The sequence below is a fragment of the Pleurodeles waltl genome, chromosome 4_2 (genome assembly GCF_031143425.1).
Source record: "Pleurodeles waltl isolate 20211129_DDA chromosome 4_2, aPleWal1.hap1.20221129, whole genome shotgun sequence".
NCBI classification, from domain to species: domain Eukaryota; kingdom Metazoa; phylum Chordata; class Amphibia; order Caudata; family Salamandridae; genus Pleurodeles; species Pleurodeles waltl.
This window is the reverse complement of record NC_090443.1, coordinates 283,472,006-283,499,658: the sequence shown is the minus strand read 5'-3', so window position 1 is coordinate 283,499,658 and position 27,653 is coordinate 283,472,006. Positions and strand designations below refer to the sequence as shown.

The 27,653-nt window shown below is 45.7% G+C and overlaps 1 protein-coding gene across 7 annotated transcripts in view; it reads left to right on the top strand.

The window, feature by feature from the left end:
* Positions 1 to 27,653, top strand: part of EP300 (E1A binding protein p300) — a 498,766-nt gene that overhangs the window by 39,271 nt on the left and 431,842 nt on the right. For all 7 annotated transcript variants that reach the window (XM_069231138.1, XM_069231137.1, XM_069231136.1 and 4 more), the window contains exon 2: positions 1,284 to 1,912. In XM_069231138.1, the coding sequence (XP_069087239.1) occupies positions 1,284 to 1,912 (629 nt within the window). The remainder of the gene's footprint in view (positions 1 to 1,283; positions 1,913 to 27,653) is intronic.

Genomic DNA, 27,653 nt, shown 5'->3' with positions numbered 1-27,653 from the left:
GGTTGAAGGCAGGCTTCAACAGGGGCAGAACTTGTTGTGATCTCAATGAATAGGAAGAATTGCCATCTGGTAGTATTGGTGAAAGGGAGTCCAGTGGGAGGAGGTGTTGGCCTCTAAGGGACATTGTGGGATGAAGGGGAGACCTGTTTAGTGAGAAGCTTTGGGAAGCGAAGAAGGGTAATTTGCAGGGTGGACTGACAGAACAGCATGCCAGGAATGGTAGGAGAAGTGACAAGAATTCTGGGAATTGTAGAGGTACAAGAAAGTGCATCTAGATGGAACAACATTCCTTGATGAAAGTTCTAATATTTCATGGAAAATGGAGTGTGTGCAGTGATTGTCCTGAAAGATAAGACCAGTAGGAGAGAGGGTCCCCAGGGTATTTTCAAGGCCAGAGGTAAGATTCGAGGAGGAGCAAATGTGATTGAAGGAATGGACAGGGAGGGAGAAACGTTGGTTTTGATACTTGCAGTGGGTGCACAGGAAAGAATTTGAGTGTTGCACGCACAGGAATGAGGATACTGCTTTTGTGGAGTATCGGAGGGAAAGATACGTCGATTCCAAAGAAACAAATATTGGATGGAGAGTACAGGGATGCAAGAGTATTCCAGGGGGAAAAGGGGGTCAGAGAGAACATTCCTGGTATGCTAAACAGGATTAAAATGTACATGGACACATTTTGGGAGGGGTGTATCTTTTTTGGATTTAAACATTTGTCAGTTGCTTTTTCAATAGGAAACCAGCCTACAGCATGCTGCTCCTTTTGAGTGCTGTTGGCACCTGAACTGTTTGGAGGAGTCCATTCCATTAGCTGGATTGCCTTTGGCAGTCATGAAAGAGTAGACCCTTCCGTATGGTCTCAAAAGGTCCGAGTTCTTATTGGACTCTGGTTAGCTATCTTTGTATTTTGGAATGTGTTCCACCTGTCTCCTTCCACCACAGGTTTCTCCGTCCACTCTTTTAGAGCATTCCTCTCTATTATGGTGAAGCATTAATGGGTAACTGCAGGTTGATGGCCCGATCTACTATCCATTTTGTGGTTCCAACAGACTGAACAGTGCCCGGCTTTGCCATTCGGCGAATAGGAAGTATTTGAAACTCAGCCACTGCTGTCCCTTCCTGGTCTTCCCATGGCCGTATTCCATGTCTCTTGACTATTCCACCATATGCAATGTATCCTTCTACACTCCTCTGTCTTGTGCTTTGACCATCCTGAAGGCCGTTCTGTTGAATGTGTAAACTTGAATATCTTGGAAGAGTAAGTCTCTTTTTCTTCTTTGCAGATTTTGGTTCCCTCTTTGACCTGGAGCACGACCTGCCTGATGAACTCATCAATTCCAACGAGCTAGGCCTAACCAACGGTGGAGACCTGAGCCAGTTGCACACCAGCCTGGGCATGGTGCAGGATGCAGCCTCCAAGCACAAGCAGCTGTCGGAACTGCTCAGAGCTGGAAGCTCCACCAACATCAACATGGGCATAGGCCCAGCCATGGGTGGGCCTCCTCAGCAAAGCAGTCCTAGTATGGGCTTGCTCAACAGCATGGTGAAGAGTCCCATGTCGCAGGCGGGCCTGACCTCTCCTGGCTTGGGCATGGGTGGTGGGCCAGTTCAAGGAGGTCAAAGCATGAATGCTGTGCAGGCCACGGGCATGATGTCTGGCGTGAACAGCCCGGGCAGCCAAGCTGGGATGGGCTTGAGCCCTGGTATGATGGGTGCTGGAAATGGACAGGGCATGATGCAGGGGCAGGTTATGAATGGTTCCCTCAGTACTGGCAGAGGACGGCCCAACATGCCTTACCCAAGCTCTGGCATGAGTAACACTGGAAACCTTCTGGCTGAGACACTACAGCAAGGCTCTCCCCAGATGGGCCAGGTAGGACTCAGAGGCCCACAACCCAGCAGCATGAACAAGGTAAGAAGCCTGCATTCAGTGTATTTATGTTCTCCTATTGTGCGCTGTTATTGAAAGAGGGAAAATGGGAGAATGAAGACAACACCAGATTTAGAGAACTGAAATGGCTCTAGCTCTACTGCTTCATGTTGTTACGTGTAAGCTACTCTGGGGAGAGAAAAAGGCAGCAGTGTCTAGGAGCTGTAGCAGAACAGGCATTGTGAGCTGGTGTAGAAGGTTTGATGGCAAGATTACAGACTTATTTTCTGTATGAGCATATATAAAGTTCATGTCACAAGTCTATAAAGCTTCCTGTGTTTTCCCCTACCCCTTGCAGAATTCTGGGATAGAGTGAGGACCAGTGCCTTGTCTGTCTTTTATAAGCTTGAGGCCTGGCCAGTGAATATTCTTGTAAGTGGTGCCTCTGAGCTCCTTTCAGCAAATCTCATGCTCACATCATTCAGTCATTGTGAAAGACTTTTAAGTGGCTTACAGATGTTCTGAATTCTAGTTCCGAATACTGATTATGGTACTGTAAAGGGGGAGGTAAGAGGCTTTTTTTTTCAGGGTTGCCCTTCCTCCTGCTTGCTAAAGTATCAGAACAAAGAGAGCCCTACTGTATACAAAGAATATTCAAGTCTCATTTTATATACTTTATTCCCTACAGGCAAAAAGTGTTTGCGTTTTATGTGTAAAACTTTCACCCAACACTCTAGGTTGCATGCTTCATCATAGGGTTCTTTCCCATTCCGTAATTGAACAGGGCGTGCTGCTAGCAGTGAGAGACGCGGGAGCACTAGATGGTTACTGCCAAATAATGATTATATTGTAGGTTGGAGGGGTTTTCTTAAAAGATTTTAAAAAAATGCCTGCCTGATAAGACACCACTAGTTGTCTTCAGGCTGTATGATTAAAAAAAAAAAGGGTAAGACATGATAGAAGCTGGTGGTTTCAGCGACCCCTGTTTCTATTGATCAACATGTTTCCAGTCACTCTTCCCTGTGGCTTCCATCAGGACCAAGGGACTAAATCCCTAATGCCACTCCTAAAATGTGAAATTACTTGAATAGCAACATGTAGGCACTGCACACACCCTGCATCATGCTACAATGAACATCTCACCCAGTTGGTTAGGAATAGTTGTACCTAGTTGGTAGGGAATATTTTATACCTGTAATAAATAATGGGGAGAAATAAATCAGAAAGGTAGATCTGTGTAGAGGTAATCCCTGTCGCACACCACCCCCTCTGTGGGCAACCCTAGTGGTAATAGACACTGGGTTGTCATAGTGTTTATAGTGAGCACTTCCAGGCACAAAATGGTGAGCAATCCACGAGTATGAAAACTCTGTAGCAACAAACAACACAAGTGCACAATACAACACTTAATCAGAGACCAATACATACATACATATAAAAAAAATATATATAAAAAAAGGCTTTGCCCCTATGGATCCTCCAGTGGTCAAACAAGCCTGTAGTCCCACTCTGAGGATGTAAATCAAATGCAGCAGTTCATTTTAGTGGGAGGATTTCGTTCATCCTCCATCGTGCCCTTTTTTCCCACAAGAAAAGAGATGGCAGCTATAAAAGAATGATAGAGATGAAACTGGCTGCTAAAGTGGGCACAAATGTTATACAGTCATGGGAGGTTTATCGGAATGAATTTCTCCGCCTCTTAAGTGATAGAAGAAATTATGAAAGCCTGCAAACAGACCCTACTTGTCTACCTTATGAAAGAAATTGGCAGCATAGTAGAAGAGCGCCTAGCTAGCGCTTTAATCACCAAGGAAGGGGCTTTCTTTATTAATAAATCACCTAGCATGCCATATTTTTACACCATCCCAAAGATTCACAAGAATTTGGAAAGATCATCGGGACGCCCCAGAGTTTCAGGTACAGGTTCAGTATTAGAGTCCCTGTCCAAATGTGCGGATGCTTTTATAAGACCAATAGTCCAAGGCACAAGTATGTACTTAAAGGACACAAAAGACATATTATGCCTTTGATGTGATATTTAATTTGATCCTGAAGGTCAGCTACTTTTAGGATTAGATATGGAGAGTTTGTATACCAGTTCCCCCTAACAGGAGACGCTGAACATACTGTGGGATGTAATCTTAGAAGTAATTTGGGGATATCAAACACTGAGAAATATGGTGATGCATTACTGTGAATGGGCCTCAATGAAAAACTTTTTGAAATGTGAGGGCTCTCTATCTTCAAAAACACGGGACCAGCATGGGGAGTACCTTTGCACTGAGCATAGCAGGGCTATATGTACACCATTTTTAAACACACAAAATACTAAATGTCCATAAACCTTTCCTGAACAGAATGTTCCTTTGGAAAAGTGTCATAGACGGTATGTTAGTCATCTGGAATAGTAATAAAGTGACAGCAACATCCTTAATTGGTTTAATACACAGAATGAATATTTGAAGTTCACTCACACCATCAGTAACAAAGAACTGGTATTCCTGGATTTGAACATAAACGCGTATCGGGGAGTGTTAAAAAACTATGACTCATGAAAAAACTACGGCAAAAGACTGTCTGCTACTCAGACAGCTTTCACCCACATCACCTTACGGAAAATCTTCAGTTCGGACATTTCCTCAGACTTAAAAGAAACTGTTCCGATATCAAGGATTACAAAAAGCAAGCAGCTAATTTAGCACTCAAGCTAAAAGCAAGAAAGTTTCCAAAAAGGATTGTGGAAAGAGCAATGATAGGTACAAGGAATAATGATAGAGAAGCACAATTAGAAGCTCTCCACCAAAGGAAAAGTACGAAAGACTTATTTGCATCTCTACTTTTAATAATATAGCATCAGATGAAGTAAGCAAAATAATCAGTAAACATTGGCGGACCCTAAACAGTGGCCTTTAGCATTTGCCAAAACATATGGTTCGGTGGCATGTGTAGCTGCAGATACACATGCTGTGCATAGTCCGCCGTCTGGTGTTGGGTCGGAGTGTTACAAGTTGTTTTTCTTCGAAGAAGTCTTTTCGAGTCACGAGACCGAGGGACTCCTCCCACTTCGGTTCGGGCGTGTTCCTTTTCGCTCCGTGTTTCGGGTCGGAAAGTTGGTCAGAATCAACGGAAAATTCATCGGTATTGTTTCGTTCGGTATCGGGATAGTTAGGGCAAATCGACACCGAGCCTTAAAGAGCTCCGGTAACCCTTCGGGGTATTTTCGATCCCCCGTCGGGGCCTGGTCGGCCCGACCGCGTGCAACATCGACACTGATGGAACGCCACAGAAAATATCCTTATACAGACCAACATTTGGTCTGTAACTTGTGCCTGTCCCCCGAGCACAAGGAAGAGTCGTGTGAGGCCTGTTGCGCGTTTCGGTCGAGAAAAACGCTCAGGGACCGAAGAGCCAGGAGGTTGCAGATGGCTTCCACGCCGACAGGACAACAAGGGTTCGAGGAGGAGGAGGAAGAAGAAGAAACTTTCTCCATCCGCGATTCGGATTCTGAAGAATTCGACGTCGACGAGCAACCAACCATGAGTAAGACGTCGAAAGAAAGATCACACGAGAAAACAGACAAAGCCCAGGGGACGCCACTGCCAACAGGCCATGGCATAACCCATAAAGTAGGTGACCGTCCATCGGCACCGAAAAAGGGCGAGCTGGTGCCGAAGTCGTCCGACTCAGGTCGAGACACAGGCACGCAACACTCTCGGGACCGAGAGAGTGGTGCAGAAAAGGCTCGACACAGAGACAGCGGCACCGAAGCTACTCGACACAGAGACAGCGGCACCGAAGCTGCTCGGCACAGAGATAGCGGCACCGAAGATGGTCGGCACCGAGAGGCCAAGAGAAATATCTCGTCGGAGCCGAAAACAACTAAAGACACAGTTTCGGTGCCAAAACACCCGACAACCGAACCAAAAACCAGTTCCTACTCCGAGGAACAATCACTGTCCTCCCAACTAAAAAGACACAGATTTGAGGAGGAATTACAAACTACGGAGGTAGATCACACGCAAAAGAGGATCTTTATCCAAAGGGGTACAGGGAAAATCAGCGCACTTCCCCCAATCGGAAGGAAAAGGAAACTTGACTTCCAGCAACAAGACAAGCCACCACAAGCAAAGGTGGTAAAGAGGGTAACTCCACCACCCTCTCCACCACAGTCAACTCATGTATCACCGGCACAGACTCCACCACAATCACCAGCTCATACCACCATGAGCCAGAATGATCAGGCAGCATGGGACCTCTATGATGCTCCAGTATCGGACAATAGTCCAGAGTCGTACCCAACTAAACCCTCACCACCTGAGGACAGTACAGCATATGCACAGGTGGTAGCTAGGGCAGCCGAATTTCATAATGTATCTCTACATTCGGAGCCTATTGAGGATGACTTCCTCTTTAACACCCTGTCCTCCACCCACAGCCATTATCAAAGCCTTCCCAGGCTCCCGGGAATGCTAAGGCACGCTAAACAGATTTTCAAGGAGCCTGTTAAAAGCAGAGCAATAACTCCAAGGGTGGAGAAAAAATACAAGGCACCGCCCACAGACCCTGCTTTTATTACATCACAACTGACACCAGATTCAGTAGTCGTAGGAGCAGCTCGTAAAAGAGCCAACTCGCAGACATCAGGCGACGCACCACCTCCGGACAAGGAGAGCCGCAAGTTTGATGCAGCTGGGAAAAGGGTTGCAGCACAAGCTGCAAATCAGTGGCGCATCGCCAACTCGCAAGCACTCCTAGCGCGATACGACAGGGCCCAATTGGGACGAGATGCAGCATCTCATCGAGCACCTCCCCAAAGAATTCCAGAAACGAGCGAAACAAGTGGTTGAAGAGGGGCAAAATATCTCCAACAACCAAATACGTTCTTCTATGGATGCAGCAGATACAGCTGCAAGAACAATAAATACTGCTGTGACAATAAGGAGGCACGCATGGCTGCGCACATCTGGCTTCAAACCTGAGATACAACAGGCAGTGCTCAATATGCCGTTCAATGAACAGCAATTGTTTGGCCCAGAAGTGGACTCTGCAATTGAAAAATTAAAGAAGGACACTGACACAGCCAAAGCCATGGGTGCACTCTATTCCCCGCAGGGCAGAGGCACATTTGGCACATTTCGCAAAACAACTTTCAGAGGAGGGTTTCGAGGTCAAGCCACAGAAGCCAGCACCTCACAAACAAGACCAACTACCTACCAGGGACAATATCAAAGGGGTGGCTTTCGAGGCCAATACAGAGGGGGCCAATTCCCAAGAAACCGGGGAAAGTTTCAGGGTCCCAAAACCCCTCAAAATAAACAGTGACTCACAGGTCACACAACCCCTTCACACAACACCAGTGGGGGGAAGACTAAGCCAGTTCCACAAATCATGGGAGGAAATAACAACAGACACTTGGGTCTTAGCAATTATCCGACATGGTTATTGCATAGAATTTCTCCAACTCCCTCCAAACGTCCCACCGAAAACACACAATATGTCAAAACAGCATATAGACCTTCTAGGACTAGACGTTCAAGCATTACTGCAAAAAGACGCAATAGAATTAGTACCAAAAACACAAAAGAACACAGGAGTTTACTCACTGTACTTTCTAATACCGAAAAAGGACAAAAGTCTGAGACCAATATTAGATCTCAGAACACTAAACACCTACATCAAATCAGACCACTTTCACATGGTCACGTTACAAGACGTAATACCACTACTGAAACAGCAAGACTACATGACAACGTTAGATCTAAAAGACTCGTATTTCCATATACCGATACATCCCTTGCACAGGAAATACCTAAGGTTCGTATTCCATGGAATACATTACCAATTCAAAGTGTTGCCATTCGGAATAACAACAGCACCAAGAGTCTTTACAAAATGTCTAGCAGAAGTAGCTGCACATATCAGGAGGCAGCAAATACACGTGTTCCCGTACCTAGACGATTGGTTAATCAAAACCAACTCGCTAACAAAGTGTTCACACCACACAGATTATGTTATACAAACCCTTTACAAACTGGGTTTCTCCATCAACTATGCAAAGTCACACCTTTTGCCGTGTCAAACACAGCAATACTTAGGAGCGACAATCAACACAACAAAAGGGATAGCCACTCCAAGTCCACAAAGGGTTCAACATTTTCACAAGGTGATACAAGCTATGTATCCAACACAAAAGATACACGCAAAGATGGTATTAAAACTCCTAGGCATGATGTCCTCATGCATAGCCATTGTCCCAAACGCAAGATTGCACATGCGGCCCTTACAACAGTGCCTAGCATCACAATGGTCACATGCACAGGGTCAACTTCTAGATCTGGTGTTGATAGACCGCCAAACATACATCTCGCTTCTATGGTGGAACAGTACAAATTTAAACAAAGGGCGGCCTTTCCAAGACCCAGTGCCACAATACGTGATAACAACAGATGCTTCCATGACAGGGTGGGGAGCACACCTCAGTCAACACAGCATCCAAGGACAATGGGACGTACATCAAAGAAAGTTTCATATAAATCACCTAGAATTGTTAGCAGTATTTCTAGCTTTGAAAGCATTCCAACCAATGATAACCCACAAATACATTCTTGTCAAAACAGACAACATGACGACAATGTATTATTTAAACAAACCGGGGGGAACACACTCGACACAGTTGTGTCTCCTAACACAAAAAATATGGCATTGGGCAATTCACAACCACATTCGCCTAATAGCACAGTTTATTCCAGGGATCCAGAACCAGCTAGCAGACAATCTCTCTCGGGATCACCAACAGGTCCACGAATGGGAAATTCACCCCCAAATCCTGAACACTTACTTCCAAATTTGGGGAACACCTCAAATAGATCTATTTGCAACAAAAGAAAACGCAAAATGCCAAAACTTCGCATCCAGGTACCCACACCGGCAATCTCAAGGCAATGCTCTATGGATGAATTGGTCAGGGATATTTGCGTACGCTTTTCCCCCTCTCCCTCTCCTTCCATATCTAGTAAACAGATTGAGTCAAAACAAACTCAAACTCATACTAATAGCACCAACATGGGCAAGACAACCTTGGTATACCACACTACTAGACCGGTCAGTAGTACCTCATGTCAAACTACCCAACAGGCCAGATCTGTTAACACAACACAAACAACAGATCAGGCATCCAAACCCAGCATCGCTGAATCTAGCAATTTGGCTCCTGAAATCCTAGAATTTGGACACTTGAACCTCACACAAGAGTGTATGGAGGTCATAAAACAAGCCATAATAATCAAGTCCAACCATTGCATGCATCTCCAAAAGATGTAGTAGGATATTTAGTACATTTACAAAAATCAAATCTAGCTTTCTCTTCCATAAAAATACATCTTGCAGCAATATCTGCTTACCTGCAGATTACTCATTCAACTTCCCTATTTAGAATACCTGTCATTAAAGCGTTTATGGAGGGCCTAAAGAGAATTATACCACCAAGGACACCACCTGTTCCTTCATGGAACCTCAACATTGTCTTGACAAGGCTCATGGGTCCACCTTTCGAACCCATGCATTCTTGTGAAATGCAATACTTAACGTGGAAAGTTGCATTTCTCATTGCCATCACATCTCTAAGGAGAGTAAGTGAAATACAGGCGTTTACCATACAAGAACCATTTATTCAAATACACAAAAATAAGGTTGTTCTAAGAACAAATCCCAAATTCTTACCAAAGGTTATCTCACCGTTCCACTTAAACCAAACAGTGGAATTACCAGTGTTCTTCCCACAGCCAGATTCAATAGCTGAAAGAGCACTACATACATTAGACATCAAGAGAGCGCTAATGTACTACATTGACAGGACAAAAGAAATTAGGAAGACAAAACAACTATTTATTGCCTTCCAAAAACCTCATATACGAAATCCAATTTCAAAACAAGGTATCGCCAGATGGATAGTAAAGTGCATCCAAACCTGCTATCTTAAAGCAAAGAGAGAACTGCCTATTACACTAAAGGCACACTCAACCAGAAAGAAAGGTGCTACTATGGCCTTTCTAGGAAATATTCCAATGACCGAAATATGTAAGGCAGCAACATGGTCTACGCCTCATACATTTACTAAACACTACTGTGTAGATGTGTTATCTGCACAACAGGCCACAGTAGGTCAAGCCGTACTAAGAACTTTATTTCAAACTACTTCCACTCCTACAGGCTGAACCACCGCTTTTGGGGAGATAACTGCTTACTAGTCTATGCACAGCATGTGTATCTGCAGCTACACATGCCACCGAACGGAAAATGTCACTTACCCAGTGTACATCTGTTCGTGGCATTAGTCGCTGCAGATTCACATGCGCCCACCCTCCTCCCCGGGAGCCTGTAGCCGTTTAGAAGTAGATCTTGAACATTTGTACATTTGTAAATATATTACATTAAACCTTCATTTTGTACATACGTATTTATTCCATTGCATGGGCACTATTATTAGCATACACAACTCCGACCTCACCCTCTGCGGGGAAAACAATCTAAGATGGAGTTGACGCCCATGCGCAATGGAACCGAAGTGGGAGGAGTCCCTCGGTCTCGTGACTCGAAAAGACTTCTTCGAAGAAAAACAACTTGTAACACTCCGACCCAACACCAGACGGCGGACTATGCACAGCATGTGAATCTGCAGCGACTAATGCCACGAACAGATGTACACTGGGTAAGTGACATTTTCCTTTTCACACAAATGGGACAAGAGCCGGAGGGATCTACTAGTGCACACTTTCCTACAAAGAACCCAGGGCAACACTAGGCAATCTACCAATACTCTCGCACAAGTGACCGGTCATACAGTCTAACAAAAGTCACGTAGATCACTCCCTTTAATAACCAGAGTAAACAGGATCTTAGAACCTTTACGAACTGTAAGACAGCAAGGGCTGAATATCTCATAACCTGCCCATGTGGTCTCTGTTATGTAGGAATGATCACTCCTAAAGTAAAGACTAAGATAGAACAGTGGAGCAATTTGCGATGTGGTAGAGCAACCACCAATATGCCTAATCATTATATAAAACACAGATATACAGTATCTGATCACCAGTGGGTGGTCTTGGACCACGTATCCGAGATAATAAATTGTGACAAGATACCTTTGGATGTGGGTACTGACACTTTACATCCATAACGTGGGCCTGAATGATAATATATCATGGGGCAATTTTACTCGATTTTGATTTCCAGTCTCCTGGCATCTTTAGTCCACCCTATACAATCATTTTTTTCTTCTTTTTCTTCGAGGAAATTACATCCCATGAGCAGTTGCAAATGTTTAGGTTAGCAAAATAATTCCACCTCTGAAAAAAATATAATTTTTCACAAATCGACGAGGTTACACCAGGATACTGAGTACTCTTATAAAGACATTGTGTTTTTTAACCAAGATGTTTTCTAAACATACAAAAGTGATAAAAGGGTTCATCAAGTCAAATATATAATCATTTGCATAGCAGGGTTTACAGGCCTCACAAAAATGTAATTTTTTTTCCCCCCCAAACACATGCATATAATCCCCCAACCCCCCCATCCCCCCCCCTTTTTTTTTTTGCTAACAGCCACAGGTTAGGACACATCAGAATCCTTTTTCATCCTAAAATAGAAAACAGGTCTCTTATTTAATTTATCCTAAGTAGGGACATGTAGACGACCATTCCCCGTTTCTGCTCACTAGTCCCAGACTGGTCTATATTAATTATTTTAATGGGAAAACAATGTTGTTACAGCCCCGGACTAGACTTTTTAGTGCCATCCAGAATCCTGTCCGCAAGGAACCAGGAAATGGTCCCGCGCACAGCTGTTATTTTGAAAAGGTGTGTAGTTTAGTTTACAGATAACCGAAAGGCATGGATGTGGGTAGCGGGTTTTGGCCAGCAAGCATTTCTCCTCTATTCAGAGATACAATCATTCCGGAGTCGGATGCGTGGTAATATGTGTTTTGTTATAGGTGAATTTACCCGGACGAGACCTTGATGTAGAAAATATGGCGTAGCCGAAAAAGAGGGCACAATGGATGAAATCCTCACTTTAAAATGAAGTGTTGCGTTTGATTTACAATCTGAGTGTGACTGCAGGCTTGTTTGACCACCAGAGTATCCATGGGGCAAAGCCCAGATTTCTTTTTTTACATGTATGTACTTGTTTGTGATCACGTGTTGTATTGTGCAATTTTGTGTTGTCTGCTGCCAGTTTTTCAAATTGGGTGATGTTTATTGTAGCATACAGAGTGTGTGCAGTGTATACATCTTGATAGTGAGGTAATTTCACATTTTAGGAGTAGTATTAGGAATTAAGACCTTTTTGTCCTGCTGAAAGCCACAGAGAAAAGTGGCTTGAACATGTCGACAAATAGAAATGGGGGCCACTAGTTTCTATCATATCTTCCCCTTTTTTATTCATACCCCCTGAAGATTTGAATAAAACTAGTGGTGTCTTAAGCAGGTATTTTTAATCCTCTAAGAAAACCCATCCATCCTACAATATAATCATTTTTTGGTGTTAACCATCTTGTGCTCCTGTGTCTCATTGGTAGCAGCACACCTGGTACCGTAACGGAACAAGCAGGAACCCTATGATGAAGCATGCCACCAAGGAGTAAACCTGGCGGGTGAAAGATTTTTACACATAAAAGCCAATCGCTTTTTACCTTTAGGGGATAAAAAAAAGAATATACCAAGCATTTGCATACAATAGGTCTAGCATTTGCTTGAGTTAGAGCCATTGGCTTTGTAAATTCATAACTGGACTTTTCTTGCCACATGAATTGGTCAACCCTGCCTCGTAATTTGGTATTTTCCTGCCACATTATTGTAGTGGCCCTGTGTATAACTAAAGCACTTCCATTTACCTTTTTCTTTATCTGCAGCCAAAATTGAAAATGTTGCCATTTAGCATCCTAATTTAAATCTACCATGCTAATTCCAATAGAATACCACTTTCACCACCCCACCATCAGAGTTGCTTGCTGGCTAACACAATTCCAAAAAAAAAGACAGCTTCCCAGAAAAAAAGACAGCAATGAAGGAGTAACGAAAGGAATAAAATAGAAGGGTCACCTAAACATATCAAGAGTGTTCAAACAGTCATAGTGTAATAAGTAAGTTAAGTTTGCCTGAATCATGGTCATAATTGCAATAAGGAGAGATTAATAAAACCTATGCAATTATCATGTAAACCCAATAAAAACCTTTATCAGAAATAAACCTTTGACATTATACTGTAATGCTCGGAACAGCCCCAGAGGACACTACAATGAAAATAGCATTTGTGACATGGTCATGAGGGCATAACCAAGTGAAAAGATAGTAGCAGAAAATAATGCACTGTAACCATATATGTAGCCCCTAGAGGGCATAGTGCATTACACATTTTCTGGGCTATCACTCCTATTGCAATGGTATTACAAGCAAGAACCTTTAAACACAAGCTACTCCCAGATGTAAAACAAAAGTTCCAGCCATGAGAGCGCTTAAAAAGACACCATGGTGGGAGGGGTTATTATTTTGGGGTCCCCACTAACCTAATGTGGGGACGCAGAAATGATATAGACAGAGCATGTTTTCATGACTGTTTAGGTGGTGGTCCCATTGTCCTAGGACCACCACGAGCTATGAGTAAAAATATATTTTGTAAAAAAAAATATGCCCTGCAAAGCATTATGGGGCAAGTTTCCTGGGTACAGTGAATATTGTAGTATTGGCTCTCCCGCTGTGCTGGGAGAGCCGCTTTGGGGATTTCTATGTTTTTATGTAAAGCATTTATCACTTACAAGTGCTATGTGAAAGCAATGAAGTGTGAAGGGGAAAGCCAAAATAATTGAATTTGGTAAAGTGTAAACATTGTAACCGGCGCTTCAATACCGCCGATGGAGTTTGCATTGCTGTTTCTGCGCTGTGAGCACCAGGGAGCACAAGATGGAGAGACAAAAGAAAAAAGTAGTTTGTCTATGCTGAAGTATATCGACAATTGTGCAATAATCCATGAAACAGGGTCAGTGCGCAATGCGGTAACAAAACCGCCGCCCCAGGATGGGACAAACGTAAAGCATTTACCAGTGGCATCAAGGAATTTTTGAAAGGCAAGCCCTTGAATGAGTGAAAATGATGAACGTTGTTAAAGGCCCACATAATGCTTACACAGTTCGAAAGGCGCTTGCACTCGACCTAAAAAATGAGACCGTAATATTCTTTGTAAACAGTAGTGCTCTCATTGTTCTAATACTGATTGTGGTTTACAGAGGCACTCTGTTTGGATGATGGTACGTTCTTGAAAACCACGAGGAAGCAGGCTACCTTAGTAATGCCAGGAGCTGTTGCAGATCATATTTTTTTATGCCAATGCCTCTTGTTCTCAGCATGGGAATTTTTCCATGCTTTCAAGCCTTTTTCCTGCCCTTTCAGGTCTGAGCACACTGCCTTGTTTCTGGTTACTGGGCAGATTATGACGCTATCCCTCACATTACTGCCCTGGAATGTTTATGTATCCTAGTAGAAACCTCTGAAGTACTGTAAGTCCTGGACATCTTCGCGAGAGGAGGCAGAGTGCAAAGCAGAGAGCTGTGACATTATATTGTGTTAAAATGCACAAATAAGTTATATCTGTAAACTCACAAGGAAGGAGTGGTGTCTTGTTTAGTAACATTGATGTTATTAAAAGTGGGGGAGGGTTTATGATATAAAAATCTGTCTGGTTGTTCCGAAAACTTGCATGGCAACCTTCTGTGTATTTTTTATAACTTAGCTTTTTTAGGGTCGAGCCTGCGTCGCATGCGCTTACGCATGCGTATCACTAGCGAGGCGCTTTAGGTATTAGAAAAGGGCTCGGAGCCCTGTCGACGTCACGTCAGTGTCTTTCATCGGCACGGTGGCTTGCCTGTTAGAATCTGCTTGCTTTGATGAGTGGAAGGCACACATGTGTCATGCCTTTTCCGGTGGTGAGCCCTCCTCGAGCGCAGCGACAAGTACAGAAAACATGAGAGGCTCGCTGTTTCCCGTCAGGTTTGTGAACTAATTTTTCTCTACTTTCGCAGCACGATCTCGCTAGGCAGAAGTCGAACGCTTTGCATACTATCGACCTTGTTACACAGTTAATTGCACTTTTGCCGGTTACGTTCATAATTGCACTTTTGCTGATAGGTATTATTACGAGTGAACTGTAGCAGCACAATCGCGCAGTTTTTTTCTTTTAATGCAAGAAAAATCTGGTTGGGAGTTTACAACTGAGAATAGCTGTAACTCCGACAAATGCGAGGCCGTAGTGCATTGCAAAGATGAACTGTGTGTCTGCAGAATACTTGGTAAATATTAGTGAAAGAACATGAAGTTGTGCTTGAGCTGCCACTTTAGTCTTTACATAGTAAAAATGTGAGTGTCAGACATAGATTCACGTATAACATCTTTATCAATCTGAAGAACACAGTGCCCTCTACTTTAGATCCCTGCTTTAGATTGACTTACTTTTTTTCCCTTTCATCCGTATTCACAATTTCACATAGTTTCAGGAGAAGACCAAAGATGACCTTGTAATTGAAACAGCACACTGTAGTCCTGGTCCCTTGATATTCCTCTGGTTAAAAACAAAAAAATATATATATTATTGACCAGACATTTTCTTTTTTTGATTTGTGTTTTTGTACTATTAGAGAAGTAATTTAGGTTGGGTAGACATTTGTAATCTGGGCCGCTTTGAAGATATAAGCGAAGAAGTGGAGGACAATCCCATGAACCCGACAGGCTTATGCTGTGCAGAAATTGTGTCTTTTCCAAATCCTTCATCATGGTAAAAAAATAAACACCGCTACACATGACTGTCTGCGCAATCTATGATAAGTGCAAAAGTAGAGAGCCAATCACTAAAATGAATAGTTATAATGACAGTACGGATCAGTAACTTGTCAGCAGCTCATGTTGTAAAATCTTGTGAATCTGACAGCACACCTGGTGAAGTCAATTTGCCAGGAACGGATTTACAATTGCTGCTCTTAGAAGTTTTGATTTTGAAAAAAGCTGTGGTTTGTCTGGAACAGCCAGCACACGTGAAACTGCCATGGAGATTTTTCAAGACTCTACCAATGAAGTAGATGCTGGAAAACAAGCTGTCAGCTGTAGGCATAAACAAACAAAGCTGCAAGCGTATAACCCAACTGCCTTACCAACATGTGCAAAATCACTACAAGCCATCAACACGTCCCAGTCTGCCATAAAGTTTAAAAGTGGGAGAGGACATGGGTGAATTTATCATATCGCTTATTTGTTGCGGACTGAAAGATTTAAAAAAAAAAAAAAAAAAAGCAAGTTCCTCTGTGGGCTGGAATTCATGCTTTGATCCCCTAGAATAGTGTCCCATTGAAGGTTTTTTTTTTTTTTTTTTATACCAGTAATACCATCTTCCGCCACAATCTTGGCAGCAGTGTACACAGCTCTAACAATATTTCCAGAAGTGCGTGCTTGGCTTGAAGACCACCTTTCCTGTTGATTTTCTGCGATGAAAGTGTTTTCTGTTTTGCAGCTGACATTTTTTTGAGCAATCCAGTAGATTTTGATCATCTTTATCCAATGATAGGCACTTTCCACTCAACAAAAGTTGTGTTGCGGTGTGCAGGAAGTTGTCAGTGGATGTGGCATAGACGATGCACTTATTGAGGCTGAAATCTTTAAAGAATCTTTGGAAGCAAAACTGTCCAGTCAGTATTGAGCGGAGCTCATTATGGTTGTTCGTTACAAGGTATGCTCATCATATGAGGCTATATAAGCATTGCATTGTAATGCTTTCTGGAACAAGAATTACAAATACGTTTTGCCTCTTTTATCTCAGAAGTGAGCAAGACACAGGGTGCACTTTGTTAAAAAAACATAATGCAAAGCCAGGCAGTGTTGAATACAGTCAGTTCAAATTCAGAAAGCCTGAAAAGTTCATAGTTTGTCAAAGAATGTGAAGAAAAATCTGAACTTTGTGGACCCTTCTATGTTATATCACCCCCCCCTAGGTGAACCAGACGACAACTGGCATGAGGAACTGGCGGATGTGAGTAGGTTAGACACCTCACTGTACACTGGCTTGGTCTCTCTTCCTACCATGGCTACAGATTATGGAGCCTCGTTTGCAGTGGTGGTGCGCAGGGTGGCTTTGTTCCTGAACCTTTAGTTCCCCTACGTGGCAGTCAAGACTAACATTTTGACAGAGGTGCTTCAGTCAGGAGTTAGCACTTCTTAACCTCTCCTCCCATTTAGTGAAGCGGTATGAGTTCATATGTTAAAAAATATTATACTTTTTGAGGAAAAAGTGGAATAAGACCCCCTAAATCACATTTTCATGAATTGGGAGCATCTCCCATCGGTTATTTCCAATAGGCTTAAACAGAAAATGACCAAACTATGGAAATCATCAGAAGCCAGTGAATGAGAATTCACTTTTTGATTGGTACAGCCATTTCCTAATGACAGAGATATGTGATGGACTGACATTTGCTAGACAGACCTGGTTAGGGGGCTAAGTTAGTGCCAGCAATGTTTAATTTGGAGCCCAGTTCCCCTAACAATTTGTCCCATAAGACGCTAGCGTTTGGATACTTCAGCTTACCACCATTGAATACTTCAGCTTACCAGCAGGATGTTTGGATATCCTCATAAAAGGTTATGCCACATTACGACGTGGAAGTGTTTTGTCATATCCTTGTATCTGATAGACTTCTAGTCACAGATTCCCTATCTCGGAGTTATTCACGGGCATCCGCTTGGATCTGGGACTTCATGAGCAGTATGCCTGTGTACCTGGTAGGTGGCTTCAATTCGACTCTACATTGGCCTCATCAGATGTGCCATGTGCAGTGCCTATATTGGTGTCCACCCTAGCGCGCTGGCATAATTAATTTTGTTTTTGCACCAGTCAGCGCAGATATGCGAGCTACTTCCAGTCCCCTTTCGACAGAGTATTGTTTTTCAAAAGTTTTATCGAAGAACATTTTGAGAATCCTTTCTCCTACTGCCCGAGGGATGTCACTCAAAAAAACAACTGGTTTAAAACCCTGTTGTGCCTGTCGCTATCAGATGTCTGTGACAGACCCGCCTTTCATTTGCTTGTGGTGCTTGAAGAGGGATCATGACTTTAAGGTCTGCGAAAACTGCCTTGTCATGAACCTGAAGGTGCTGAGGGAGCTGTTCCCTGAAGCTCATTGCCCTGCGTTGGATGACCCGAGATGCTCTTGATCCCAGTTACCCAGAAGTTTCCTGTACCGCTTGTGGAGCAGTTCCTGATGATCATTGTTGTGTTCTAAATCGTCAGGTAAGTCTCACAAGCCCAAGAAGTCAAAGTAGTTGAAGCATTCTACTAATCTGTGCCGGTCTAAGTCACTGGACGAGGGACAGGAACAACAATGCTTGAGGCCTCGCTCCACCTTTTGTAGCCTGTACCTGGGTCTCTGCGACGCCCCCCAGAGTTTCCAGGAGCTGGGTTGACTCAAACCGAACTCAAGGAGTTCTGTGACGCCATGCACCTCATATTTGGGTGGCCTTACTCTTCTGGAGCTCCTTCAGGCCCCGCAGGTTTGGTGGGATCCCTATGAATTCCTACAGAAGGGTTTGTCCCCTGCCAGCCAGGCCCCATGAATCCAGTGCTTGATCCAGAGTGACTCCACCTGTAAGACAGCATCCTGTCCTTGAGTCTGCCCCAGTGCTGTTTTTTCCTGCTGCTCCCAAACCCATGTAGCAGCGCCGACCCCATTGTCATTCTCTACTCTGGTAAGGGGACGATTTGGCATTGCCTGATGTCGACTCGGCAGTCAGCTGGTAAGATTCCCTCAGAGTCTGAGCCAGTGCCTTTTTATTTTGACAGGCCTGGAGACGGAGTTGATTGGGAGGTGTTTGTGGACCCTTTTATGTTATATCACCCCTCCCCCCCCCCTCCCCTCCCTCCCCCCTCCCCTCCCCCGGGTGAACCAGATGACAACTGGCATGAGGAACTGGCGGATGTGAGTAGGTTAGACACCTCACTGTACACTGGCTTGGTGTCTCTTCCTACCATGGCTACAGATTATGGAGCCTCCTTTGCAGTGGTGGTGCGCAGGGTGGCTTTGTTTCTGAACCTTTAGTTCCCCTACGTGGCAGTCAAGACTAACGTTTTGACAGAGGTACTTCAGTCAGGAGTTAGCACTTCTTAACCTCTCCTCCCATTCAGTGAAGCGGTCACTGTTATCCCACTTGGGCCCGGCACTGAGCTTCCTGTCCCAGTTCCCCACCCTGGAGAGCTTGGTAGTCCAAACCTCCACCTCCAGGATCAACCCCAGCATCTTCCCTACTACCGAAGTAGATAGGGAATCCAAAATCCTGCATACCTTTGACAAGTTGGTGTTCTTTTCCACTAGACTAGCATTGCGGTTGGTTAACACTCCCTGCCTTTTTGTTCAGTACACTCACACTATGTGGGGCTCAGTTGTCCAAGTGCAGCCCAGGGTCTTGCATGAGGCCCAAGTCATACTCAACCCAGCAATCGCTGACTGGAGAGATGCAGCAAAGTTCACCATCAGATGTGGGCTAAACCGCTCCATTATTCTGGCTCGGGAGCCCCAACAGCGTCCTTTAGCACACAGTTTTAAGCCAGCAGCCATTTTCGTGGCAGTGGATTCAGTTCCTGTAGGAAGCTGGCCTAGTGTATGGTGGGTGTCTATGGTACTTACACCTTATACCAGGTCCAGGGTTTCCCTTTTAGTGTAGTGTAGGCAGTGTCTAGAAGCCAGGTTCTCTAAAGGTAGCTGTAGATGAGCAGTCAAGGCTTATCTAGGTGGCATGCAAAGCTCATGCAATACCGCTGTAGTCACACAGCACTTACACACATAAAAGACCACACTCAGTGTTACCGTAATAAAGGTACCTTATTATAGTGACACAATACTAAAAATACTAGGCAGGCAATTACCCCGACAGGAGGTAAGTGTAAACACTGAATATTTACACTAGTAATCAGAAATAGGCATCTATAGCAATAGAACACAGTGCAATGGCAATAGACAATAGTGACCCTAGGGGGAGCCCACCCATATACTAAAAAATGGAATGGTAATGCAGAAACCCCCACCCAGGTAAGTAGAATCTGTAGAGGAGAGCTGGGGGAACTAGGAAATCCCAAAGGTAAGTACCACAGACCCCTCCCAGCGACCAGGAAGAAAGGAGTAAGTTAGTGGATTTTTCCCCAAACCACCAAAAGGTCTGAAAATAAGGATAATGCAACACCCAGACAAGACTGCAAGAAACCAGTAGCGGATTCCGGAAAAGGAAGACCTGAAAAAGAAGGGGACCAAGTCCAGAAGTCGCAGAAGTGTCTGGTTGTGGCAGGAGCCACTACCCACCCGTCTGTGGTTGCAGGAGTTGGTCGACGGTAGGATGATGAGGGTCAGCAATGCAGCCCTGGAGTCCACGAAGAGTTCCTGGAAGATGCAGTCAACGTCTCACGCTGGAGGGATGATTGCCAAGGCTTGTTGGTGGCTTTTCCACGCCACAGACAGACTGCAAAGGCAAGAGTTGCGGTAAACAAAAAGTGGAGCCGTCTGGGACCAGCAAGGTCCCGGAGGACTCAACCCACAGGAGTGAGTCCAAGGGGACCCTTAGCAAGGTAGAGAGTCCATAGAAGAAAAGGCAGCTCCCACAAAAGACCCACTGGAAGAGGACCCAGGAGTTGCAGAGGCACCCACGCAGCACAACTAAAGAAGGGTCCCACGCCGCCGGAGAAGCAGGCAGAAGGCTGTGTGTCGCAGGTAAGAGTGCTTGGGTTACATGGAGCCTAAAGATCCCTTGGAGTAGATGACAACAACCTTGGTAGCTGCAAGAGATGCATTATATGGGGGTACTGTCCTGCATGGGAAGGCAAGGGTTTAACTTCACCAAAGTTGGACATCTGGCAGAGGGGACCACTCCTGACCACCACCCCTGATGCAGGATCCACACAGCTCAGGATGAGAGGAGATCCGCACAGCAGGTCCTAGTTGCAGTTGGTGCCTGCAGATGCAGGGGAACAACTACTTCACTTCAAGGGAGAATCCTTCTTCCTTCTCGTGCAGACTGAAGACTTGTTGCCCTCAGATGCTCAGATGATGCACAGCTGGGGAAATGTTGCAGAAGCTGGAAGGAGCCATGGAAACAATGTTGCAAGCAGAGTATTCGTCGTGGGTGCAGATTGTCAGTTCCTGGAGGGTCCATTCGCAGTTCCGGTGGCCAGAAGTCAATATAGAGGTTGCAGAGGAGTCCTGCTGGGATCTTGGAAGCCAAATCTGAGGACCCACCCAAGAGGGAGACCCTAAATAGCCCTGAAAGAGGGATTGGTCAACTAGCCAGGTGACCACCTATCAGGAGGGGGCTATGACGTCACCTGCCTGACCTGGCCACGCAGGTGCTCCCAGAGGCCTCTGCCACCTTGGATTCAAGCTGGCAGAATCAAGGGACCCTCTGGAGGAGCTTTGGGCACCACCCCTGTGGTGGTGATGGGTAGGGGACTGGGCACTCCCCTTTCACTTGTTACGCCAGAGCAGGGACTGGTAGTCCCTGAACCGGTGCAGACTGGTTTATGCAAGGAGGGTACCAAATGTGCCCTTCAAAGCATACCAGTGTCTTGGGTGGCTATCCCTCCCAAGCCATGTAGAACCTGTTTCCAAAGGAGAGGGTGTTATCCCCCTCTCCTAAAGGAAGTCCTTTGTTCTGCCTTCCTGGGCTTGAGCTGTTCAAGCAGCAGGAGGGCAGAAACCGGTCTGAGGGGTGGCAACAGCTTGGACTGCCCAGAAACCCCCCACTTTTTGCCCAGCATCCAGGATCACGTGCTCCACTGGCGGTCCATAATATCGGACAAGTGGGTTTTACAAATCTTCCAGCAGGGCTTCTCCATCTCCTTTCGCTATAAACGTGCCAAAGTCACACAGACTCCCTTTCAGATGCTCTCTTTCATCAGAGCTGTTCTAGACATTGTGCCGTTTCGGACTTATACTCCAGAATAGGAGTTCAGGGTATTTGCACAGTGATACCAGTGTGTCCGTCTATCCTTGATTTCATTGAGACTGACTCCAATGCATATAACTGCAGCCTTCTTGCATTTTCAATTTATGCACACACACCTATATATATGTTCGATGGCATGTGTAGCTGCCGATACACATGCTGTGCACATCCCACCATCTGGTGTTGGGCTCGGAGTGTTACAAGTTGTTTTTCTTCGAAGAAGTCTTTTCGAGTCACAAGACCAAGGGACTCCTCCCATTTCGGCTCCATTGCGCATGGGCGTCGACTCCATCTCAGATTGTTTTTTTTCCGCCATCGGGTTCGGACGTGTTCCTTTTCGCTCCGTGTTTTGGGTCGGAAAGTTAGTTAGAATCTCGGAAAAATCGTCAGTATTGTTTGCGTCGGTATCGGGTTAGTTACAACAGATCGACACCGACTTTTGAAGAGCTCTGGTGGCCCTTCGGGGTTTTTTCGATCCCCCATCGGGGCCTTGTCGTCCCGGCCACGTGTCTCTTCAAGGCTGATGGAACGGACCCCATTCCGCTTCTGCCCAAAATGCCATAACAAGTATCCATATACAGATCAGCATCTGGTCTGTAACTTGTGTTTATCGCCGGAACACAAGGAAGATACTTGTGAAGCCTGTCGAGCGTTTCAGTCCAGGAAGACACTAAGAGACTAAGGAAATGCCTCCTTGGCATGGTTACCCCCTGACTTTTTGCCTTTGCTGATGCTAAGTTTTGAATTGAAAGTGTGCGAAGGCCTGCTAACCAGGCCCCAGCACCAGTGTTCTTTCCCTAACCTGTACTTTTGATTCCACAATTGGCACACCCTGGCATCCAGATAAGTCCCTTGTAAGTGGTACCCCTGGTACCAAGGGCCCTGATGCCAAGGAAGGTCTCTAAGGGCTGCAGCATGGCTTATGCCACCCTGGAGACCCCTCACTCAGCACAGACACACTGCTTGCCAGCTTGTGTGTGCTGGTGAGAACAAAACGAGTAAGTCGACATGGCACTCTCCTCAGGGTGCCATGCCAGCCCCTCACTGCCTATGCAGGTATAGATAAGTCACCCCTCTAGTAGGCCTTACAGCCCTAAGGCAGGGTGCACTATACCATAGGTGAGGGCACCAGTGCATGAGCACTGTGCCCCTACAGTGTCTAAGCAATACCTTAGACATTGTAAGTGCAGGGTAGCCATAAGAGTATATGGTCTGGGAGTCTGTTTTACACGAGCTCCACAGCATCATAATGGCTACACTGAAAACTGGGAAGTTTGGTATCAAACGTCTCAGCACAATAAATGCACACTGATGCCAGTGTACATTTTATTGTGAACTACACCCCAGAGGGCACCTTAGAGGTGCCCCCTGAAACCTTAACCGACTATCTGTGTAGGCTGACTGGTTCCAGCAGCCTGCCACAACCGAGACATGTTGCTGGCCCCATGGGGAGAGTGCCTTTGTCACTCTGAGGCCAGTAACAAAGTCTGCACTGGGTGGAGATGCTAACACCTCCCCCAGGCAGGAGCTGTAACACCTGGCGGTGAGCCTCAAAGGCTCACCCCTTTGTCACAGCACCGCAGGACACTCCAGCTAGTGGAGTTGCCCGCCCCCTCCGGCCACGGCCCCCACTTTTGGCGGCAAGGCCGGAGGAAACAAAGAAAACAACAAGGAGGAGTCACTGGCCAGTCAGGACAGCCCCTAAGGTGTCCTGAGCTGAGGTGACTCCAACTTTTAGAAATCCTCCATCTTGCAGATGGAGGATTCCCCCAATAGGATTAGGGATGTGACCCCCTCCCCTTGGGAGGAGGCACAAAGAGGGTGTACCCACCCTCAGGGCTAGTAGCCATTGGCTACTAACCCCCCAGACCTAAACACGCCCTTAAATTTAGTATTTAAGGGCTCCCTTGAACCTAAGAATTTAGATTCCTGCAACTTACCGAAGAAGAAGACTGCTGAGCTGAAAACCCCTGCAGAAGAAGAAAGAAGACACCAACTGCTTTGGCCCCAGTCCTACCGGCCTGTCTCCTGCCTTCTAAAGAACCCTGCTCCAGCGACGCTTTCTCCAGGACCAGCGGCCTCTGAATCCTCAGAGGACTGCCCTGCTTCCAAGAGACCAAGAAACTCCCGAGGACAGCGGCACTGCTCCAAAAGAACTGCAACTTTGTTTCAAGGAGCAGATTTAAAGTCCCCTGCAACTCTCCGCAAGAAGCGTGAGACTTGCAACATTGCACCCGGCGACCCCGACTCGACTGGTGGAGAACCAACACCTCAGGGAGGACCCTCTGGCGACTCCGAGACCGTGAGTAACCAAAGTTGTCCCCCCTGAGCCCCCACAGCGACGCCTGCAGAGGGACTCCCGAGGCTCCCCCTGACCGCGACTGCCTGAACCTAAAGTCCCGACGGCTGGAAAAGACCCTGCACCCGCAGCCCCCAGCACCTGAAGGAACGGAACTTCAGTGCAGGAGTGACCCCCAGGAGGCCCTCTCCCTTGTCCAGGTGGTGGCTACCCCGAGGAGCCCCCCCTTGCCTGCCTGCAACGCTGAAGAGATCCCTTGATCTCTCATTGAAAACCATTGGAAACCCGACGCGTGTTTGCACACTGCACCCAGCCGCCCCCGCGCTGCTGAGGGTGTACTTTTTGTGCTGACTTGTGTCCCCCCCGGTGCCCTACAAAACCCCCTTGGTCTGCCCTCCAAAGACGCGGGTACTTACCTGCTGGCAGACTGGAACCGGGGCACCCCCTTCTCTCCATTGAAGCCTATGTGTTTTGGGCACCTCTTTGACCTCTGCACCTGACCGGCCCTGAGCTGCTGGTGTGGTAACTTTGGGGTTGCTCTGAACCCCCAACAGTAGGCTACCTTGGACCCAAACCCGAGACTTGTAAGTGATTTACTTACCTGACAAAAACTAACAAAAACTTACCTCCCCAGGAACTGTGAAAATTGCCCTAAGTGTCCACTTTTAAAACCGCTTATTGTGTTTTATGTGAAAAGTATACATGCTAATGTAATGATTCAAAGTTCCTATGGTACTTACCTGCAATACCTTTCAAATGAGATATTCCATGTAAAATTTGAACCTGTGGTTCTTAAAATAAACTAAGAAAATATATTTTTCTATAACAAAACCTATTGGCTGGATTTGTCTCTGAGTGTGTGTTCCTCATTTATTGCCTGTGTGTATGTACAACAAATGCTTAACACCACTCCTTTGATAAGCCTACTGCTCGACCACACTACCACAAAATAGAGCATTAGTATTATCTCTTTTTGCCACTATCTTACCTCTAAGGGGAACCCTTGGACTCTGTGCATGCTATTTCTTACTTTGAAATAACACATACAGAGCCAACTTCCTACAGAGACCGAAGAGCAAGGAGACTGCAAATGGCGTCGGCGCCGACAGGACAAGAGCATTTCGAGGAGGAGGAAGAAACATTCTCCAACCAGGAATCGGACTCGGATGAGATCGATCCTGAAGAAACGCCGAAAACCGTGAGTAAGACGTCGAAACACAAAACTCACGAAAAAACCTCTAAAGCCCAGGGGACGCCATGGCTTAACCCGGAAAATAGGTGACTGATCATCGGCACCGAAAAAGGGCACGCTGGGGGCGAAGTCATCCGACTCCGGTCGAGATACCGCCACACAGCAATCTCTGGCTCGAGATAGTGGCTCCGAGCAGGTTCGGCACTGAGATAGCAGCACCGAAATGGGTCGGCACCGAGAAACCACGACGCCGAAAGTAAAGAAGGTTTCGTCGGAACCGAAAAAAGCAGCCAAAAAGGTTTCGATACCGAAACATCCGACCTCGGAACCGAAAACAAGTTCCTACACTGAGGAACAAGGACTGTCCACACAAATGAAGACACATAGATTTGGCAGGAATTGGAAACAATAGAGCCAGACTATACACAAAGAAGGCTCCATATCCAAAAAGAAACAGGGAAGATCAGTACTCTGCCTCCGATTAAATGAAACGCATACTTGCCTTTCAGGAAAGACAAGCAGCCACAGGCAAAGGTGGCTAAACAAGTAACCCCGCCACCATCTCCACAATGCTCTCCGCAACCATCACCGGTAGCCACTCCACCAATGATGCAATCCCCAACTCATACAGGAATGAGTCAAGATGACCCTGACGCATGGGACCTTTATGACGCACCAGTGTCAGATAATAGTCCTGAATGTTATCCAGCTAGACAGTCGCCACCAGAGGATAGTACAGCCTACGCACAGGTGGTGTCGAGAGCAGCGGCATTTCATAATGTCAGCCTGCATGCTGAGCCCATTGAAGACGACTTTCTTTTTAACACACTGTCGTCCACACACAGCCAGTATCCAAGCTTCCTATGCTACCCGGAATGCTAAAACACTCCAAACAAGTGTTTGAAGAGCCTGTAAAAGGAAGGGCCATTACTCCAAGAGTGGAGAAAAAATATAAACCGCCACCAACAGACCCCGTGTACATCACACAACAGCTAACACCGGACTCAGTTGTAGTAGGGGCAGCGCGCAAAAGAGCGAACTCACATACTTCAGGAGATGCACCACCTCCAGATAAAGAAAGTAGAAAATTTGACGCAGCAGGCAAAAGGGTGGCGGCACAGGCAGCAAACCAGTGGCGTATTGCCAATTCACAGGCTTTGTTGGCCAGATACGATAGGGCCCATTGGGACGAAATGCAACACTTTTTATAGAACATTTGCCCAAGGAGTTCCAAAAGAGAGTGCAGCAGGTAGTAGAAGAAGGACAGAGTATCTCCAACAATCAGATACGGTCAGCAATGGATGCTGCAGACACAGCTGCTAGAACTGTCAACACCACAGTAACAATAAGGAGACATGCATGGTTGCGTACATCAGGATTTAAACCAGAAATACAGCAAGCTGTGCTGAATATGCCATTCAACGGACAGCAGTTGTTTGGGGCGGAGGTGGACACTGCGATCGAAAAACTTAAAAAAGACACTGACACGGCCAAAGCCATGGGCGCACTCTACTCCCCACAGGGCAGAGGCACATTTTTAAAAACACAGTTTAGAGGGGGGTTTCGAGGACAAAGCACAGAACCCACAACCTCACAAACAAGACCCACTTACCAGAGCCAGTATCAGCGGGGAAGTTTTCGGGGACATTATAGAGGGGGACAATTCCAAAAGAATAGAGGAAAGTTCCAAAGTCCCAAAACTCCTCAAAACAAGCAGTGACTTCCAAGTCACACATCCCCAACACATAACATCTGTGGGGGGGAGACTAACCAAATTTTACAAACATTGGGAGGAAATAACAACAGACACTTGGGTCCTAGCAATTATCCAGCATGGTTATTGCATAAAATTTCTCAAATTCCCTCCAAACGTCCCACCGAAAACACACAATATGTCAAAACAACATATAGATCTTCTAGGACTAGAGGTTCAGGCATTGCTACTAAAAGAAGCAATAGAATTAGTACCAAAACACCAGAAAGGAACAGGAGTTTACTCTGTACTTTCTCATACCCAAAAAAGACAAGAGTCTGAGACCTATATTAGATCTCCGAACAGTAAATACCTACATCAAATCAGATCACTTTCACATGGTGACATTACAAGACGTAATCCCACTACTCAAACAACAAGACTACATGACAACACTAGACCTAAAGGATGCATATTTCCATATACCGATACATCCTTCACACAGAAAGTACTTAAGGTTTGTATTCCAAGGGATACATTACCTATTCAAGGTGTTGCCATTCGGAATAACAACTGCGCCA